The sequence below is a fragment of the Trachurus japonicus genome, chromosome 6 (genome assembly GCF_045865225.1).
Source record: "Trachurus japonicus isolate A0001 chromosome 6, Traja_1.0".
Classification (NCBI taxonomy): domain Eukaryota; kingdom Metazoa; phylum Chordata; class Actinopteri; order Carangiformes; family Carangidae; genus Trachurus; species Trachurus japonicus.
The window spans coordinates 5,861,659-5,883,088 of record NC_140912.1 but is presented as its reverse complement, the minus strand read 5'-3'; the positions used below and the strand labels follow the sequence as shown (position 1 = coordinate 5,883,088).

The window sequence follows — 21,430 nt, the reverse complement described above, 5'->3', positions numbered from 1 at the left end:
ATTTATATACAGTTTATTGTACATTTAGTGACATTCTTATTGGTGCACCAGGTAGCACAGTGGGTAAAACTTCATAATACTCATATTGAAGAACAATCTAAAAAACATGAGACAGGCACTTGTCAGAATATCAGCTGTGTACTTCACATAGAGACGGGGACCAGAGTGTGGACACAGAAATCTGGGGCCTGCCAGTGTAACAATAAGCTGTGTGGGTGCACTGGGTTCACACAAAGCACAAATGTCACTCAGGAGAGACAGACAATTTCACGCTTTTGATATTAACACAAAATAATTGAATGTGTCTGACTGGTCATAGAATCATGCTGGTGCTTTTGCAGTTTTTGTCGATGAGCACTGATTGGAGCCATTAGCCTCCATTCATGTGAGACTGGTATGAAAATCAGCTTGCGAAGACTTTGAATATTTGTGCAATAGGTAATCTATCACATATTTTCACCTTCTTTATTTTTTTTGTTCAAAGTTAGAGTAATGCAGCTTCTTGCATGTTTATGAGTCACTTATTTTGTTTGTGTGTGAGACTGAGCGAGGGATAAAAGAATTGTTGTTAAGCAAAAAGAAGCTGCTACATACAATAATACAGTAAGATGTGAACCATGAACAGTGACATTTGAAAATAAAAATAAGGGTAAGGTGTAACATGTAAATAGACATAGTAAAAAAAAGCACTATTTTATCAGAAATCAGTCAATTATTTTGTAAATACATGCACCCAGTGATTAATGGTCTTAAACTGTAATGCAGAGAGAACTGAAAATCCACTGGTTCCAGTTCCTCTTTGATTGTGCTTTGTGTGGACCACAGGAAAACAACATCACTTGAACTTTTCACACACTATGGCTTCCATTCATAACTTCTACACCCACACAGCCAGATTGGGCTTAGAGTATCCACAGTCTATAGGGTTTTGCAATATATAATGGTTCTGTGCCTGTTTGGCAGAGGGGTGGAGGGTGTTTAGTCAAACAGCTTGGCTGCTGCGGCCTTGCCGTCATATTTAGCACCTTTCCCATCAAACTCAGATGGAAGGATGTCAGCGTCAAACTCCTTGTAGTAGTTGTCCAGCTCATCTCCGTGGACAAACACCTAGGGCAAAGATAGCAGCTGTTAGACTCCTTTGTGACTGGGGATTACCGACCCATTAATTCAATTTGTAAATGAGTGGGAATGCAATTTCAGTTGGTACCTAGTATACTCTGGGGTACACTCATAAATACATACAATTTCAACCTGGCCTCAGCAGCCTGCTTGCTGTCTGCTTGCTCATCACAATCTAATTCTACACTAATATCAAGCATGTGAGACTTCTGCAATAATGATAACGTAATAAACAATGTCACAGATTTGAAAGCAGCATGTTACTTAAAAGAAACAGTGCAAAATGAACCTACAAACTGGAGTAAAATCTCAAATCTGATATTGAAAAGCAACATTCAGGAACGAATCAGCTTTGTGAAACTCACTCTCTCTAGCAGCTTGCCCTTCATGAGTGGTTTGACCACGTTGTAGGTGGTGGTGAAGTACCAGGGCTGGTGGATAAAGTGCACTGCTTTGAAACGGGCGGGGAATGAGTCCTGGTGGAGAGGAGACAAGAAGAGAGTTTGGAGATACAACTTACACAAACCTTTACCTTGCCAAAAGAAAAGAATATTTCTCTCCAGTGGAAGGTCTTGTGGAACAGTTTAAGGTTAAGTGTACCTGGGTGTTGATAGAGAGTGTTTTTTGTTTTGTTTTTCTCACTTTGCTGATCATCAAACATCTCTCTCTTTGACCTACAAACTGTAGCCAGACCCCAGGGATGACCCTTTAAGCTTCTTTGAGAAATGTTGTTATAATAATAATAATAAAAGGAAAACATTAAAGGTCCAGTGTGTAAAATGAGGGGGAAACAGTGACATGTATCTATTCCAATTCTATTATTTATCTATTAAATAATTATGTTGTTTATTTATGAACGTGAAACTCTTGAAACGTGCTCTCTGGTTGGCTGGATTTTCCATTCCGTACAAACATGGCGGCGCAAGATGGCGACACTCTCGAAGCAAGACCCTTGCTATATGTACATACATTATAAAAGAAGAATTATAAGGCTATGAAAACTAAAACAGATTTTATTTTATAGCGATTGTACACTTATACAAATATATTCATTGGTAGTATATTCAGATTTTGCCAATAACCTTGACAAATGTACACACTGGACCTTTAATAATCAACTTACCCTGTGCTATATCCAGCCAAGCTAATTCAAACCCTTAGTCACTGAAAACCTGATGAAAACTTTGTAAAAGACAAAAACAAAACTGTGTTGTAGTTAACAACTAGTTCAGGGTGCACTGCACCTGCAACATGTCCACCATCTTCTTCAGCTCGGTGGGTTTGATTCCTGACGCCTGCTGCATGGTGAAGCCCTTGAAGTTCTCAATGATGCAGAAGCCGTTGATCTGAGTCTCCTCATTCTCCAGCAGCTTCTCCAGGATCACACAGTAGGCACGCAGGATCTGAACACACACACACACACACACACACACACACACACACACACACACACACACACACACACACAACCTCATCGTGCATAAACCTTAAAATAAAAGGACCTCCTGCAGCTTTCAGATGTCTAATGATTTATCAAGGTTGTGTGACAGATTAAAACATCTGGGGTGTAATTTTTCTCCTGCGTTATGGATTTACGGTCTCCCAGCAGTTCTCACCTCATCGAAGGTGATCTCCTCGTAGTCCCAGTTCTCGATGTTGAAGAGCAGAACCACGCGGCCATATTTGTCTCTGCTCTGCAGGATGCCGGGGTAACCGGCCTCGATGGTGCTGCGTACGGCCTCGGGGGTCAGATTCTCAAACAGTTCAGGGTAATCCTTCCTGAAGCGGACGTAGCCTGGACACAAACACAGATTTTTAGGAATTTTCATGGTCCTGTCATCCATTTTTGATCTGATAGAAATCCCTCTTGCTTGTATGAAATTTCATCAAATGACCAATTCTTAAATTCACAATCTAAAAGGTGAATTTTAATGTTTATCCTACAGGTAGGTTGGATCACTCTCCTCAGGAAGTGGTAAAAGTCTTGAATCAGGCAAAATTTCAGTGTCTCTTGATGATCTTAATGCTGTTTTTAAACACAGGATCACTGTCAGTCTTTGGCATGAAAACTCTCATTTAAAGATAATGTCATAAGCCTCCCAAAGCTTATGTCATTTAAAGCCTGTTAGTATCATTTCTTTGCAAATAAGCTATTGTTGGAGAGTTGGCACAGTCAGTTCCTTTGTTGGTATACCTGTCAATCATGTGTGAAATCTCACCACAGCTGGACCGATTTTGACAAGTCATCTTCTTTCAAAACTAGATACTGAAGGCTCACATTTTCTCACAGCTGCCATCAGAATTACAGCTGAGGTGGAAAAACATGTGTGAATAACCGCTGACGTAGCTACCCTTCATGAGGTCGAAGGCTCTGGGCACGTCGTACTTCCTGGCGCGGATGAAGCGGACCAGCAGACCGTCTGGTTTCTCTCCGAAGGTGTCCTGCACCCCCTTGGCCAGATCATCACCTGCATCCGCCTTCTCCTTGATCATTCCTCGCAGCTCCTTCACTGCAGACACCCGCTTCTCATCTGTCTCGTTCAGCTCGTCCTTGGCCTGCAGGGAGAGCCAGACCACACAGTCAGCTCACATTGCACATATGTATTGTATTGATATCTTTATGACACATCTGACACATCTTGTTCTGGTGAGTTTAAATTTGCCCCACCTACATTTGTCTTTGTCTGGCCAGTGAATACTTTGGCAGACAGAGGGCTATAAAGTGGTTGGCTAGATAACACTCTGTGTTTGCTAAGTTAGAACTTATTCTCCCAAACTGAGGTGACACTTTTTGCTGTTTTTTTTTCTCTTTTCTTACAAGAAAAGGCATTTAACTAAGCATTTGTCACAAAAAATGCAACTGCAGCAGAAGCGCAGATGTTGCAAATGGTCTTAAGCCTGCAAGCCGCATTTCCTAATTATCTATTATCTTGCAAAATTAAATGTTTATCTTTCATCTCTTACAAGCTAATAATAATAATAAGAAGAATATTGTGAACATATTTACAATTTGAATATATTTATTCTTTAAAGTCATGATTTCATCCATAATGACCAGTGATTCATGTTGAAGACACTGCAAACCCACACAGGTATTTCCAGTTATTCTTTTGGTGTTGAAGCTGAACTGAGTTAAGATAGAAACTGCCTGACCTCTGTGAACTGGTTACACTGACAAAGAGTCACAGGTAGAGCTCCAATCAGACCTGGTAAGTTTGATTGTTAATGTCCTAATGAATACAGCATGGTGATGTGTCTGTGTGTGTCTGTCTACCTTCTGCCTGGTGTGGTCTGGCAGGTTGGCACAGGCTCCAAACACTGGTCCGTGGTCCTTGACGGTGAGACGTTCCAGCTTAGCCCTGAGAGCCTGCTCCTCCTCCGACACCATACGGTAAGTTCCACTCTGTACACAGAGAAATCATGAATTAATACAGCACAACACTCCATGATGAGTATTTATGTCTTTCTCTAAGATTGCAACCATTGATGCTAAGTTAAAACAAGGTTAAAGTGAAGCTGCAATGACTGATACAGTGCAGAAAACTGTCTTCACACTACAGATAGTAACCACTGGAAACACACAGGTGTGATTAACATCACTAACAACAGCGTTCAGCACCGCAGGCTTTCCTTGTAAACACCGACTTCCAGTGTCAGAAAAAAAACTTTTGTTTTTTTGTTTCTGTCATCTAGTGATTTTATTTTTGTTATATGAAATAGAACATGTCTATGGATATTCTCGTTCATCCAGGTCATCGTTCTTTTCTGGGCAAATTGAATCGTAGGCAGCTGGACAAATACAAGTCCAGTTGCCTACGATTCAATTTGCCCAGAAAAAAAAAAGAAATAGAACATGAAAATCAAACCGTTTTTAAATTTTAGTTGCTTGTTCTTTGATACTCAAAAAGAAGAACGCTTTGTGTTTCAATTTTATTTTGTGTATTGTATTTCAAAATGAAAATCCAATAAACCAATCATTTTTTGTTTGTTAATTCCCATTCATCAAAAGAAAATCCAATGACCAAAAGATACACTGACCCCCGGACACAACACAGAAATGCAGCAGATCCCTCATTAATGTTATTGACTAGACTTGTTTTTTACTGAGACACTCCAAAGTCTGATGTGTGATGTGGTGAAATGGACAGATTAAAGATGTGACAGTGGATGTTAATGTCTGCCCATCAGAGCTTCCTGGAGCATAGAAACACACACACACACACACACACACACACACACACACACACACACACACACACACACACACACACACACACACACACACACTCATTTGTGGCTGCAAGTCAAAACTACCACTTCCTGTTGACGGTAAGATTAAAAAAAATGTTTTTCTCTTCTATTTGGTTAAAAACTAAATGCCTCACTGTATCAGTATAATTCTCTCACAAGACTCAGTTGTGCTGTGTGAAATTTTAAACATGTCTAATCCATATGAAACTATGTGCCCGTCCAGCAGAATGAATAGGCCTCAGTGTTTGGTTAATCTCTCTCACATGAGTCCAGTAAAGCTTGTAAATACATGGTAAGGACGACTAGCAGGCCTGAAGCAGGGATCAGAGATTAGCAGCTAAGAGCTACAGTAGCTGTTGACGGCATCCATAACTAGGAGCTTGTCTTGTGAGAGTGTTACTCAACCTGAGCCCCCTCCTCAACACTACTGTTAAAGCTCAGCTCGAAAACACTTGTGTATAGATAGATAGATAGATAGATAGATAGATAGATAGATAGATAGATAGATAGATAGATAGATAGATAGATAGATAGATAGATAGATAGATAGATAGATAGATAGATAGATAGATAGATAGATAGATGAACTTTATTAATCCCGAAGGAAATTCAAATGTGGTCAACTGCTCACATAGAACCAGTCACACACACTACGACAATAAAAACAGATTATAAATAGCTAAAAAATAATAATATCATTGATTAGTTAGAAGTGCAGGTACTTACAACCACAGCCATGTCCTCTGCTCTTTAGATCGGCTTCGTACTGTGAGGGAGAAAACACAATAAGTGATCCATGTGATTCTCAGGGGGAAAAAACAAACAATTGACATATTGTAGTCCAGGTTAATCCCCCTTCATCCCCCTCTCTGCTCTGACAGGACACCTCCATTGTGCTATATTTAGCATTCCTGGATAATTTATCAGGAGATTTAAGGTCAACGCTCCTTAGTTTCATAATCAACATAGGCGCATCCTCACAGTCCATGTTACTGTAAATGCTTTAGTGTCAATAAAGTCTGTGTTATGGACAAACACATTATGGTCTGATTTAATCACATCACACATTCCTTAAGTGTGTTCACAGTCCAGTGGTTAATCCAGTGCTGCCATAATAATCCATTAATCAATCAGTCAACTATAAGAAAATGAATCATTGAATCATCGTTTGTCATGCAAAAACAAAAAAATTAAATTCTTGTTCCAGGTTCTCATCTGTCAGCGATGTGATAGAAAGGCAAGACAGGGCATTTATTTATATAGCGCATTTCATACCAAGGCAACTCAATGTGCTTTACATAAAGACAAAACATTAAAAAAAGAAGCATAAAACAGAATAAAAACAAGAAAACACTAAAAACAGAGTTAAAAGCAAGAGCAAATAAAAGTAAAATAAAAGAAAATAAGTTTTAAGTTCTCAGCTATAAGCACATGAAAAGAGAAATGTTTTTAACCTGGATTTAAAAGTGCTTACAGTTGGGGCTGATCTCAGTTCTGCTGGTAGTTTGTTCCAGTTGTTGCAGCATCACAGCTAAATGCTGCTTCATCATGTCTGGTCTGAACTCTGAGCTCCACTATCTGACCTGAGTCAGTAGATCTCAGAGCTCGACTGGGTTTAGACTCTACTAACATGTCATTCATGTATTCTGGACCTAAACCATTCAGTGATTTGTAAACCAGGAGCAGAACTTTAAAATCTATTCTGTAGCTGACTGGGAGCCAGTGTAAGGTCTTAAGAACCGGGGTGATGTGATCTGATCTCTTTGTTCTGGTTAAAACTGGAGCTGCAGCGTTCTGAATGAGCTGCAGCTGTTAGAAGACCGTTACAGTAGTCTAGTCTACTGGAGATAAAAGCATGAATCAGCTTCTCCTGATCAGTTTGGGACATGAAACCCTTCATTCTGGATATGTTCTTAAGTTGATAAAAGGCTGATTTGGTGACTGATTTGATCTGGCTGTTGAAGGTCAGATCTGAGTCTATCAGCACGCCAAGGTTTCGGACTTGGTCTTTAGTTTCTAGAGACAGTGACTCCTCAGTTTTTTCTTGATTTAACTGAAGGAAATTTTGGCTCATCCAATCTTCGACTTGCTCTAAACAGTGACATAGTGACTCTATTGGACTGCAGTCGTCTGGAGACAGTGTGAGATATATCTGGGTGTCATGATAGTTGACATTAGAGTTCTGTAGAATTTGACCCAAAAACAGCATATACAGGTTAAACAGACGGGGTCCAAGGACTGAAAGCTGAATATCTTTAGGGTTTGGACAAAACAAACAATTAAAAATGTTAAAATAGACTTTGACGACCTGTGTTGGGTATTTCTGACCACCGTCACCATACTAAACCAGATCAAACTACAGTATAATCAAGGAATGATAGGTGGCTCAGTGACGGAGAGAACAGCCTAATTCAAAATACATCAGTCCTAAACATAATGAAATATCAAAAACCAACATGACGACTTCTTTTCCCTGCAACAATATTTCAAAAGTGGAATTCTTCTGTGCGTCCTTTCCCACAGATTCCTTTATCATTTTGCTCTGGGTATATTCGTCAGTCACTGTGACTGTGGTTGTGATGTGCAGACAAATCAGCTGTTTGAAATTTGCTGCCTCACATCTCCTGAAATTCCATCAGTCCAGACAGATCAGATCACAAGAGCAACTTGCACTTTTCATTTCTGACCACAGCAGGACTGCAATTCTCAACTTTGCGAGCATTAAGTCTCATGATGCATCAACCAAGTCTTCACAGAACTACATTTAGCATCAGATACCACAAGACACCGCAAAAAAAAGCAGCCAAATGTCCACACATTTTTTGGTTTTGTGCCTCTGTAAATTACAATTTAACCCTGAGTGAAACTGCTCCTGAACTAGTAGAGTATCACCGAGGCCGAGTCTTCTTACCTGAGGCAGATGTGAAGTTGCTGCGGGGAGTCGTGGGGTCTGTGTGGAGCTCGGTGGACCGGACCTATGATTTGTAGTGTTGGGATTAGTGTCGTCACAGCAGATTACACCCAACAGATTTCTTTTTTCTTTTCAATCAGCATAAAAGTGGCAGAGAGGGTGTGAAGAGCGGGGAGGTGGGGAGGTGGGGAGGTGGGGGCGTTAGAGGGGGGTTGGAGTGATGGTGACAGTTTGTGGCTCATAGTGGAGGTGTTGCCATGATGGAGGCGCATGAGGTCAGGGCTCATTTGTGGATGATGTAATGATGGGTGTGCACTTTAGGTGAAAGATGGTTTAAAGCGTGGTGGTGGAGGTGGTGGTGGTGTGGATTTGATCACATTCCACGGAGACTTGGACGGAGTGAAAAGTGACCATTGTGACCGTTTGATTTCTGCCACGTGAACACAGAGAGGAGGATGGTTAGTTAGTCTGCTTCACATGTTTAGAGGCATGAACAGGGAAAGTCTGATTCAGATGTCGACCTTCAGCAAAATTCTATTTGAGTGTGACTTTCTAGAAATAGAAATCATTTTATTTTCATGTTTTATCTTCATTTATCTTGTGCTTTTGTACATTAAATTGTAATCTTAAAGCAGAAGTAAGTGGAATGTTTATGTTAATATAAGTCTTAAATAGTTGTATCTTCCGACAGCATTTTTAAAACACTATAATAAATAAAAAACATTGTTGATCTGTCACCTCACTTCTGTTAAAGTGTGAAAGTGCAGTTCAGTTAGTCTGAGGCTGCAGGTTTGGCCTCCACTGGCTCAGGACCTAGGATGTGAAGCAAATCATCAGAAATTTGTTTGGAAAAAAAAATAAAAAATCCTTCATCGTGACTGAGGGGAAACACACACACACACACACACACACACACACACACACACACACACACACACACAATCCACAACCACCAGCGTCACTACAAGGATTTGGATTTAGACTTACATTTCTATCAGTAAACATGGGCCCTAAATGATCCACAATTCCCTGTGATCAGATTAGTTCTCACATACACATTGTATCTCAGCTCACAGAGAATAACCACACTGAGCACGTGCCAGTCTCCTTAATAGTTACGCTGAGGACCTGTGTGTGTGTAAGGTGTGTGTTCTTGTACATGCTACGTTGTGAGGACTGGAACGAGTTTTTAACCAACAGAGTGAGGACATTTTTGTGAAGTGAGGACATTTTGGCCGGTGCTCACTTTTTCCAAGGGCTGTTTGAGTTAAGATATTAGGTTATAATTAGGTTTAAATTAGGTTAGGAGTAATGGTTAAGTTTAGGCATTTGTTTTGGATGGTTAAAGGTTAGGGTAACGGGCTAGGGAATACATTATGTCAATGACATGTCCTCACAAAGATATATTTACAAGGATGTGTGTGTGTGTGTGTGTGTGTGTGTGTGTGTGTGTGTGTGTGTGTGTGTGTGTAAGGTGGGTGGGGGGGTCCTGTGAGCATCGTGAGCTGAGAGAAATGTAAAGGTTTATATAATGTGTTAAGCCCTTCATCACATCACACACATGTACTCAGTCTTCATATCCAATCACAGCTGAGTGAGGCTGACAAAAGATTAATCTCAGTGGGGCAACAGAGAGGTGTGCATGAACACAAATGACCTGAATGAATGACATGAATGAAGAGCCAGTGGACAGTGAGGACAGGACGCTGTCACTGTCATGTCAGAGTGCTGTGGTGTTGGGTGAAACATTATTTTGTCAGTTTGATCAGCTGTTGTCTTTCTGTTGTAAACACTGGAATCGGCCTTCAGCAGGGAGCTTCCCTTCTGTATCTGAACCTCCACACATTCATTTTACCCATCAACTGTTCATATTTCCAGGGAAATCCCTCTATATTAAAACAATGTTTTTTGTTAATACTTAATATCAAAGTAAATACAGTGTTTACATTAAAGACAACGGGGCTGAGGGATATGCACTTCCATGGACATACAGTAACCAGCACCACTGCTTTATGAGGTTGCATCATATGGTTCTGATTACATCTCATCTCTCAGCTCATTTATGACATTCGTCTTACTTTTTATTTGTTACAAGTTGATTTGTTACAAGTTGATTTTGTTGTTAAGTTATGCTTCCATGAAGATTGATGAAGACGCCCTACAAAACAAAAGGTAACTGTATAGTATGAGGCCTCCTGATAGGTCGATGTAACTGGGGGGGGTGGGTTCAGGGATGAAAGGAGATGTAAACTTTATGAAAGTTGAATGTACATTTATTAAAAGCAGCATGTCTGAGTCTGCAAACATGAAGCCTATAGGGAATTTTTTAGCACTAGTTGGTTCATTGACCAGGAACATGATGGACTTTTCAAGCCTTTAATGGACTCTTTATACGGGGTGTCTGCTCCACGACGCACAGTGGTGTGCACAGATGGGGGGAAAGGGTGGCGGTCGCCCCCCCGGCCCCCCCCCACCCACCCCCCCCACCCCTCGTGGCCCAATTGTTGAAAAACACAGCAAAAGTGCCCTCTTAGAAGCCAAAACACGTGCTAAAGTGCCCTCTTCAGTGGCAAGGATGCACTGTATGTGCCCTTTTTTTTTCCTTTACGCCCCTGCCCTTCAAAAAATCTGTGCACACCACTGCCCCCCATGATGGACTATTTTTATTTTTTTATATTTAGGTATATTTTGGGGCCTTTTTCGCCTTTAATGGAAAGCACAGTCAAGAGAGATACAGGCAAGGCAAGGCAAGGCAATTTTATTTGTATAGCCCGTTTTTACAAACAGTTTGTCTCAAAGGCCTTTACATGGCATCGTAACAACATCCTCTGTCCTTAGACCCTCACATCCACTGAGGAAAGACTCCATGGAAAACCCTTTTAACAGGGAAAAATCGGAGAAACCTCAGGGTGAGCAACAGAGGAGGGATCCCTCACCCAGGACGGATAGACGTGCAATAGATGTTGTTACAGACAAGACAACAGTTTACAGTTTGTCACAGAATGTGCGAAATATGGAAATGTTACAGGAAAATAGGGAGGCAGAGAGGGGGGGATGACATGCAGGAAAGGGCCACTCAATGCAGGATTCGAACTGGGGGCCGCCTGCAGTGAGGACTGTAACCTCAACACATGGGGCGGCTGCTCTAAACACCGCCCCTTGATGGACTATTTTTAAACTATTTTCTGAACACAGACTGATTCATCAATGTCATTATTTGTCTTTTATTGTAGGATAATTAACATAATGAGAATTCCTGAGCCCACAGTGACTGCTGCTGTCCCATCCTTCATGTGAGGTGTGGCTGTGTGCACCCGTTGCCCCAGCAGCAGCAGGTTATTGTGTGGTGTTGTATCATGTTTAGGAGTCTCACTCTGACCCCGGCAGCACTAACGTCACCAACACACGTTTTCCTCCTGATGCAACGATGAAGGCGCAGGCAGCCGACCAGTAATCTGCTAAATCTGCTCAAGAAAGCGATTTGGGAAACAAAATTAGATGGATTTGGGCAAACAATGCTCCTCTCTGTTCTCTCCCTGCTGCAGCCTGAGCTGGGGGGCCAAGTTCAGGCTTTAGATGTGTGTATGCTCAGAAACAAAGAAGCTGAGGCACAAGGACAAAACCATTTATGGAGCCACGGAGGAGAAGAAAATGTGCAGCTCCACCTGCAGCCGACTGTTTTACTCAACACTTACAAATGTATCAGTCAGTATAAAAAATGTAAAACAACCATTAACTTTATAACTAAATATCCTTTCTCTGTGGTGACAGTACACACAGCCTGCTCACATCTGGACTGGTGGATTTTGTAACCTATTTATAAACGGTGCCATTCGATGATTTCACCTGCTGATCCAGTGGCTGTGACAAAATCTGACCAAAACATTTCCCAACAGCAGCAGCAGAGCCACTAATGCTCCTCCTGCTGACGACACTGCTCTTAATGCCGCGCTGGCAGAGGATCAAGTGGGGCGACCTCAGTAATTACCACGCACTACATCACATTAACCACTGTTCAGTGATGGATTCAGCTACTTATTCTGACTTTAAACTCAACTGTTTTTGTAATATCTGTATGTGGATTTGTAAGAAGATTAGTGATATTTATGTGATTGTGTTGCTATTTATGCGATTGAGATTTGTGGGTTGTTTATATTTACAAGCTTAGGTTACTTTTCTTAAATTGATGGATATACTGTAGGTAGTTTTCCTTACATGTAGTCAGCTCACGCACTTCTATATAAGTTACCTATATAGCTTCTGTCCTGCCATGCCCTGAAGAAGACCAGTGTGGGTTAAAACTGCTGGGCGTTTCAGCTGTGTTTTAAGAATGATGCCCTGGACAAATAAAGGCATTTTATCCTAATATCTTTGGCTCTTGTGCATGTCTGTTCTTGATTTTTAAAGACATAAGATACAAGATTTCTATTCTAAATTTAAAAAGGATAGCAAAATTGTTTCCAATCTCAAACTGTTAATCTGAGAAACACTAAACCTTTGAGTAATGTGAATTTATAGAGTGAATGGAACATTTGACCTGTAGTGTTTTACACACACTTCACTGCAGTTTTTCTATTGCAGACATGTTGAGCTTTTAGCACAGGTTCACAGGCTCCATCACCACCAGCTGATCAGGGATCAGTCCACTATTCCTAGTGCTGTCACATTTCCACTCACTCAAATCAAGGTCAAAAGGTTTTAACATGATGCCATTTTATTTATTAGGAGCAGCTCACAGTGAGGTAATGAATAACACTGTAACAATTGTAAGTAAACTACTCAAGGCCACACATACATGGAGGTAACTGCAACATTTTAAATATGAAAATGCACCAGCTTCAACTTGTTCCCTGTTTTTTTCTTTACAATGTGTTTTCCCATTGAACTGAAAAATACAGCTGTTTTGTGAAACGGCTGTCTGTGGCCTAGAATAAGTCTTAAGTTTCATTTAACCTTTCAAGTAGGAGCAGAGAGACAGACAACTTCTTACTCTGCACACGTGTTAAAATCTTCATGATATAAACATCAACTCTTCAAGCAAAAACCTGGTACCACAGCAGAAAAGCACCACCAAGTAATAAGTTAACAAGTGTTTTCATTCAAGTCGTAAATTAATTTCCCCTAAAGTGATAACAGTAAATCTTCTCATGAGAGAATGAACATTTTTTAAGTTAATTGTAGCCCCCCTTGAATTCTATACTGATATTTTTCATCATTGATAGTAATCTACATGTCCATGGTCGTCTGACCGTCTCATCAACACTCTGGCTGGCTGTCGACCGTGACGTTGTCCGGCCAGTACTCGTCCTGCATGTAGTGGTTGGAGGAGGCGAAGCTGGGCTTGTGTGGAGCGCCGTTGTCCATCAGCTTGTTCTGCAGCTCGCGCTCCCACTCCCCCTCCACCAGCTTGTAGAGGTCCAGGGCGGCGCGGGCGTCTTCCACCGAGCAGTGACCTCGTTTCCCCACCTGAGCAGAACGGCACAGACAGAAAGACAACACATTAATAAAGAAATGGTACTGAACTGAAGCAGGACTTTTTACACATAAACCTGTCACTGTCCCCTGGTGGACACTTCAGGAATGACATGGCGTTACTTTTGACAATCTTCTATCTCAACTTCCTTCTGTACGTAACATCTGTGTTTGGGTAATACTGACACTTTCTCTGTTCTACTGAGGCTTCATGTTAGAGGAAACATTATGGTTTCAGCTGGCTCACTCTGAGGGACACCACATCCTCACAGCAGTTTCACATCTTTCATAAACATACTCTATTATTTACAGGAGGGGGGCAACCGCCATTTCGACATCCCACCAGTCCGACATAGGCCTCTAATTGTCTAAATCAGTGGTTCTCAACCTTTTTGAGTCGCGACCCCCAATTTAACATGCACTTCTGTCCGCGACCCCCCCCCCCCGCCACACACACACACACACACACACACACACACAAATACACACACACGCGCACACACACACACACACACACACGCCAGTGTGAACGCATGATGGATAAAGCGCAGCGCTGTCCGCGGTGGTTTTTTTTTTTTTTTGCCTTTTTAGTTCTTGATCCCTGCGCTGAAAAAATCTATTGGCTGCTGTAGTTTTGTCTCCATGGCCAATGTTTCGACCTGGAGGTTTTCATCAGGGCAAAAGAACAAAACAAAGTGACGGAGTTTAAATAGATGCGGGTGGCGAGTTGATGCGGTGTCCACACACCTGGGCTGGTTTATGTGACATGCGAGGACCTGTCGGCGCAGGAGCGAGTGGAGCGTGGATGCAAGCCAATCTCCTTCAACCATGCACGGAAAAGGGGAATGATAAGAAAAATGTTTCTAATTTATTAAGAAACAATGCCCAGGTCAGCAATGCATGCCAAGAAACATGTCATTCATTTATCCCCTCCAGTCAACACAGCTGGACACACACAACTCAACTGACGTGTAAATGTAAATAAGTGTTTCAATAGTACTTTTACGATACACGTTTATATCGATAACGTCTGGAAAACCACCTCATGAGAGCGTAAAAATGTTTTTGCGATATTTGAGACTTTTTTTCAAAGTTAAGGTGTCTCCATTACCTGTTTTTACCAGAATCTCACGCGCACAGACCAGAACCATACCGCTTGATACAATGAATTTTGGACAAACAATGAAGCGAAAAAAAAACAACTAAAACAACTCTCTGTAACGACCTTTACTGTTATAATGTTTAAGTAGCCTAATGATTAAGTTTAAGTTCTGCGATTTCAGACTGTCTGTGAACGCATGGCCCTATGTGGTGATGAGGTGAGGTGAGGGGCAGGAGAGAGAGAGCGGTGTCTGTGTGAAATGAGAAGGGCAGACATGAGACAAGTGGACAGGTTCGTTGTTATTGTTTTGGTGTAGTTACGGCCGACAGTAACTGGTTTTGAGTAATACAATGCATGTTTGAGAGTCGCTCGTCGTCCTTTTAACGTCCGGTCGGACGCTACATTAATTAATTAATTAATTTTGCATATTTATATTTTTCCAAAATGATTTGGCGACCCCCAGAAATCATCTCGCGACCCCAACTGGGGTCGGGACCCCAAGGTTGAGAATGGCTGGTCTAAATGGCAAATTTTCTATCAAACGTCCCATCATTCCGACAATCTTTGCCTCCTATGGTCAGAATGACAGTATTTTTTCCTTTTTTTAAACATCCTGCCTTTCCGACAATTCCTTTAATAGCCTATTTTTTTCCCCAAAAGATTTTGCACTGGTTGGGTTTAGGCAATGAAGAAAGGAGTTGGTTAAGTTTAGTAAAAAAGACCAGGTAGAGGCTAGACAGGCAGGCTAGTCCCTCGCACCCTGCTGCGTAATTACACACAACCATGTGGTTATTCCTCTATCAGCATGTCTTAAAGAAGGGAGTCACCTGAGTAATGCATATTTCCTTGTAATTAAGCCTGCAAATGGTGGGACGTTCGCATGTCGGAATGACAGCATGTAACCTTTACAGGATTAAGATGAACCAACACCAATGTCTAAGTCAGGCGTGTCCAAACTATTCAACAAACGGCCGTGAGAATGCAGGTTTTTGTTTCAACCAACCAAGAGCACACAGTTTGACCAATCAACTGTCTGAAGACTGAGATCAGCTGATTAAATGACACATAGGATTTTTTAATTTTAATTATTTGCTAAGTTTTATTCTATTCTAAATGAGTCAAGTCTGGTGTGCTGCTGCTTCTGCTTGGTTGGAAACCTTCATGCAACAGCCTGGTCTAAGTGATTAAGTTTAGAATTAAACATTCACACCTTGGTTGATGAACACTTCAAGCGTAAACAAGAACTGAAATATTAATGTTCAACAGTTTATGTCTTTTCAACAATATTGAAACAAACAATACATTAGTATAAATCCATATGTTGTCCAGTGATGATTCTCACCTGTATCCTCCTGTTGAGCAGCTTACTGGCCAAGATCCTGAGTGAAGGGCAGCGCTCCCGAGGGAAACCAGCCAGCCTGCTGAGGAGACGAGTGGTGCAGGTGTCCCTGACCATGTGACCTGGAGGGACGATGTCCAGCGCCTCAAAGTCGTTGTAGACGGAGTGGCCCACGACCACTTTGCCCTCAAGTATACCGAGGATCTACAGAAGAGAAGCCACACACACACACAGGAGGACAAACATTATTATTATTATCATTACCTGTAGTGCTGATGACAATGAACATGAGTCTACAAGTTGAAGGACACTGATAGAACATTTTATAAACTTATAAACTATGTCATTAATGCAGAAGTCAGACCCCGACAGTGGCCGATCACACTGTTGCATCAGATCTACACAGAGGTAAGGCCGTCACTCCAAAGCATGAGAAGGCTTCTGGTTATTACAGGGCTCCAGACTCACTCTACATGGGGGAATTTTGCCCCTAAAATTTGGGACAGTGCAAGTTAATTTTTCATCTACTTAAATTTGCCTTTTTCTTTTTTTTTTGTTGAAACACTGGTAAAAAGTGGAAGCGGCGCCTCAAAAAGTTTGAAATCTGTCATTACATGTGGCAGGACAATGTGTGTGAGCAGTGACGTTAAACAGAGCTCATGAATGACATGAATGTAGTTACTGTAAATAAGAGAAAAACAACCAAGTAAAAAAAGAACAAAACATTCCTGTTGAACCTGCAGAACCATGAGCATGGAGGAGGACAGGTGTTTTCATCTTCTCTGTCACAGTCACAGCTGCTGCTTCAACAACAGACAGCTGTCTGTGTGTCGTCTGACCGTTTCACTTAGTAGGACATCAATTTAAAGGGGAACTATGCAAACACTTTTTTTTTTTTTTACCTTTACGGAGCCTCCCCTACACATTCGGAGTGCACATTTACAAAAAAACCCACAGCTACAGTACTTTCTGGACTATAGAGCGCACCTGAGTATAAGACGCGCCAGCTAAATTTTAAAGGAAAATACATAGTATATAGGCCACACTTGAATATAAGGTGCAGGTTTTCATGTTGTAACATGAGATAGTAATATGAGACGAGAGCTGGGACACCGGGGCGGGGAAAAAAGTAGTGGCTTATAGTCCGGAAAGTACGGTACCTCAGCAGTCAGCAGTCTTCTCCATGACAGTGGAGCAGAACCGTTTAAAGGCTCAGAAACCTCTGCAGGTGTTTGGAGTTAATCAGCTGATTAGCATGTGACATCATTAGGTTACAACTGTTTCACTATATTCTAATTGTTTGAGATAACCCTATACTAACCCTAACTAATCTCACCTCTCTCATCAGCACAGAGTTTCTGTCCGAGCTGGAGCTTAGTGGATGTTTTCTTTGTTTTTGGTAAAAACTACAAAGGCTGTTGTGTCTGAAGATCCCTGAGGATCAGCACGTTCAGAGATACTGAACCCAGCTGACACCAAGAAATCATGTTTTTTAATCTCAGTCTGATGTTGCTGTGGACATTAACTGAAGCTTCTGACCTGAATCTGCAGGCTTTCATATGCACTGCACCACTGCCACCACTGGCCAACTGAATAACTGCACTAGTGTTTCCCTACCAAGGTGCTCTACAAATGTATTTAAGGCACTGTCGGCACGGATTTAAACCAAGTAGAGAAACATGAGTGATGATGTAGGGATGTCACAATTACTTGTTTTCACAATTAATCGCGGTATTAAACGCCACAATTAATTAATCGTAAAGATTCTTAAATACCGTCACTTTCCAAAAAAGATTATTTTGGAAACACAGAGGCAGATGTGCACAAAAGTTAAGGTAAATGTAAGAAATACTGGTCAATTTACCTAACGTGACATGGTAGAAATTTAAATGTTAGCGTCTCATTTGTGATAAAAAACAAACAATTAAAATAAACTTAAACATTTGGTATAGATGACAATTAATGATTTGAATATTTAAAACACTTCCCCTGGAGGATTAATAATTGGTTACATATGAATAGTAGATACTTAAAATATTTAGTGTAAATATTTGTGATTATTATGTAATTATATTTTAACTGTATTTGATTTTACACATTTATATGTTGTGAAATTAATTAATGCGTAATAATCGTGATAATCGTAATACCGTGATTATTTCTCTGACAGTAATCGTACAAAGAAAATCTATAATCGTGACATCCCTGGGAGTGACAAAAATAAAAGAAACAAATAGAAAAATAAAATAAAAACAAACAAAAGTAAAACAGCAGGTGTCCTCACCTCCTCCCTGGCCTGGCTGAACGGCGTGGCGTTAAGCAGGTGATCCCTGCGGATGCCGCTCCACCGGGTCCGGTAGGCCGTGACGGGCTGGCACGGCTGGACGTATTTATCATACAGGACGTTGCCATGGTAATCCACGATGCTGCAGCGGGCCAGCTCGCTGCAGTGGCCGCCGGGCCCCGTCCCCACCATCTCACAGTCCAACGCCACCACGGTGGTGGAGCTCATGCTGAGGCAGGGGGAGCTGCGCCCGCTGGTGGGAGGACTGGCCTCGGAGGAGAAGCCGCTGTCCACCTCCCAGCTGTCCCTCAGGGCCGAGACCAGGCTGTGGTGGTCCGAGGATTTAGGCACAAACCCAGAGTTACCGGGTTTAGATGTGTCAGAGTTCAGAGCGCTTTGACTTTCACGCCGTGTAGTATCACTGAATTTTGTCTTTTTGAGCAGTTTATTTGTATCCAGTGGTTTGTAGTGGTTGTCTGTTCTTTTCCTCTTCATGTTGGCAACGACCATCATCTGATGAGATTTCTTCTGAGCTCTCTCCACGTTGCACAGCATCATGGCTTTTCTGCTCAAATACTGGTAGTTGTTGATGAGCCCCCTTGAAGAGGCTTTATTCTTCCTTGACGCCTCTGCCATCAGCCATCAACGAAACCGGCCACGTCATTTCTATGGAAATAACACAAAACAACCAGGTTATCATCAGAGCTTTAATTATGTACTTTTAACTCTGAAGCTTTTGGCCAATAAAACATCAGTGAAGTTATTATTATTATATTACATTTGTTTAAATGCAATAAAAACAGGTGTGTCTCATAGAGGAGGCTTAGCCCTACCATCCTTTGTTGATTTTGATCCAACAGGTCACATGAATTTTTTTATATATTCTATAAAGTAAATATGAGTGTTAGAGCTCAATAACTCCCAGGTTATGTGACCTGTTGACTCAAAATCAACACAGGACGGTAGGACTAAGCCTCCTGACACACCTTTTTTTTATTGCATTTAAACACATTTACTATTTCATATGAATTTTTAATGTATTTTATACAGTAAATATGAGCGTTAGAGCTCAATAACTCCCAGGTCATGTGAGCTGTTGGCTCAAAATCAACACAGGATGGTAGGGCTAAGCCTCCTCTATGACACACACCTGTTGTTATTGCATTTAAACACATGTGATATTTTATATGAATTTTTAATGTATTGAGAAGAAGCGAATGTCTGTCAAATATCCAACTTAAAACTAACTTCACTGCGGTGTTTATACAACACCTTCAAATCATTTCACACCGAGCAGGACCTGCACTGACCCCAGAGACGGTGATTGACAGCAACATTAGATCACGTTGTTCTGACTGTAGCTAGTGTGAATAAGTTACCCTCGGAGCCAGGATAAACATCTGCAGCTAACTATGTCGCTGAGCAGAATCATAGTTTAACATAAAGTGGAGCATCATTACAGTTCTCTCTCTTTATTTCTCGGTCCCAAACTCAGACTGTTTAATATCAGCTCGCTGCTCATCACCAGACACGTTTTCACATGGTCGTTAACACACCGAGCAGTGTGCACACGACTCAACACCTGCTATAGGAAATAAAATAACCATCTTACTGTACAGTCGAAGCTAATGTTGTAAAAGTGTCTGCTCCAGCTGTCGTAAGGAAAGAGTAACTTAGCTGTTTGACACTTATACGGTACATTGTGTTCTGTGCAATTTAGGTCCAACTTTAGCTGCCAGATACTCCAGTGGTTTTAGCTAAGTTAGCTGCAGACAGCCACGTCAAACGAGGCGCTAAACGCCGTTAAACACCAGCAAAGTTGTTACGCGGAGGTATAAAGGTTATTCAAGAATACAAAGAGGAAAACACATTTGGAAAAAAAAACAAACACATGACGATAAAAAAGAAGGTAGAGTAACGTGTTACCTTGCGGAGCGGCACGTGTACAGCCTGGACATGCCTGGGCGAGACTTCTGTCCTCGTCCTCTGATTGGCTGCTGCTCTTCTTCGTCCAGCACGAGGCGCACAGCTGCCAGACACGTCACAATGTCGCCGCCTGCAGGCTCGGCGCGAAACGCTGCATGATAATATCACAAACACTTCAATATATCGTATCCCCTGAAGATGTCTTTCATTTGTTTTTCTACCAGTTTCTGGGTAGATGTCTGTAATTTGAGTTCTCTTTCTATTGAGCCAGATTTTCCCCTTTGTTTTGAAAATGTACTGTTTGGCTTCACTGTCTTTCCATTTACCAAAGTTAGACAGTATACTACATCATTAATCTAATTGTCCTTTTATCAAAATGGCACATTCATAAATGTAGATACACAAATCAAAATCCTTTTTTTCTTACATTTAAAAACGAAATAAAGCAGTAAATTAAAACCATTGAAAAATCTAATAACACAAAAGCTATCAAGACCTTGAACCTATGTGCTCTCTACAACATATTTTTATAATGCAATCTGTAAAAAATGCCTTTATGCATGTAACCCCATGGCGATCATATTTGTTGTCGTGTTGAATTGTATTGTTTTGCACAATTTTTAATAAAGTTCTAAAAAAAAAAAACTTCAATATATCGTTAAAAAGTAGCATTTGAGTCACATGATAACCCAGGGGCGTTTCTAGACACTCTGGAGGCCCCAGGCAAGAGGTAACTTGGAGGCCCCCCAGGACCACCAACATTAACTGTTAATGAATCCAAAAATTATTGATGCTTCAGTTCTGCATACTATGCCAACTCAGTCTCATATAAAATGTACCTTGGCGACGTTGGTCCAAACTCCACAGTGCAAAAACATAGAGGGTTTACAATTACGGCTCTTAAATTGTATGACTGTTACATTTTTTCTGACTATTTTATTTCCTATTGTTTTGCGTCCAAGTCACGTAACTCTCAAGTTTCCGGCCATGAGAACAATAAACATAGCAAATATTTCTATAATTTTT

The 21,430-nt window shown here is 41.2% G+C and overlaps 2 protein-coding genes across 2 annotated transcripts; both read right to left on the bottom strand.

The window, feature by feature from the left end:
- Positions 1–875: 875 nt before the first annotated feature.
- On the bottom strand, positions 876–8,408 carry rlbp1b (retinaldehyde binding protein 1b). Its single transcript, XM_085778465.1, has 8 exons — positions 8,282–8,408; positions 6,097–6,136; positions 4,394–4,522; positions 3,471–3,675; positions 2,736–2,914; positions 2,364–2,522; positions 1,485–1,595; positions 876–1,107 (listed from the first exon to the last, which is right to left on the bottom strand). The coding sequence occupies exons 2-8, from the start codon at positions 6,106–6,108 to the stop codon at positions 979–981; spliced, it is 924 nt and encodes a 307-aa protein (XP_085634591.1). The 5' UTR covers positions 6,109–6,136; positions 8,282–8,408; the 3' UTR covers positions 876–978.
- A 4,564-nt stretch (positions 8,409–12,972) lies between these two features.
- isg20 (interferon stimulated exonuclease gene) lies at positions 12,973–20,483 on the bottom strand. The gene is made up of 4 exons (XM_085778464.1): positions 20,405–20,483; positions 18,479–19,144; positions 16,198–16,398; positions 12,973–13,747 (listed from the first exon to the last, which is right to left on the bottom strand). Exons 2-4 carry the CDS (start codon positions 19,112–19,114, stop codon positions 13,538–13,540), a joined length of 1,047 nt encoding a protein of 348 aa, XP_085634590.1. The 5' UTR covers positions 19,115–19,144; positions 20,405–20,483; the 3' UTR covers positions 12,973–13,537.
- Positions 20,484–21,430: the final 947 nt, after the last annotated feature.

What these genes read in the sequence shown, in the direction of transcription:
- rlbp1b (XM_085778465.1), bottom strand. An exon ending in AGGAGATCACCTTCGATGAG is followed by an intron (nt 2,523 to 2,735) that starts GTGAGAACTGCT and finishes GTGTGTGTTCAG; the next exon opens with ATCCTGCGTGCCTACTGTGT. An exon ending in AGATGGTGGACATGTTGCAG is followed by an intron (nt 1,596 to 2,363) that starts GTGCAGTGCACC and finishes CCTCTCCACCAG; the next exon opens with GACTCATTCCCCGCCCGTTT.
- isg20 (XM_085778464.1), bottom strand. Translation starts at nt 19,114, where the DNA reads ATGGCAGAGGCGTCAAGGAAGAATAAAGCCTCTTCAAGGGGGCTCATC. An exon ending in TCAGCCAGGCCAGGGAGGAG is followed by an intron (nt 16,399 to 18,478) that starts GTGAGGACACCT and finishes TCTCTTCTGTAG; the next exon opens with ATCCTCGGTATACTTGAGGG. An exon ending in TGCTCAACAGGAGGATACAG is followed by an intron (nt 13,748 to 16,197) that starts GTGAGAATCATC and finishes CGTTCTGCTCAG; the next exon opens with GTGGGGAAACGAGGTCACTG.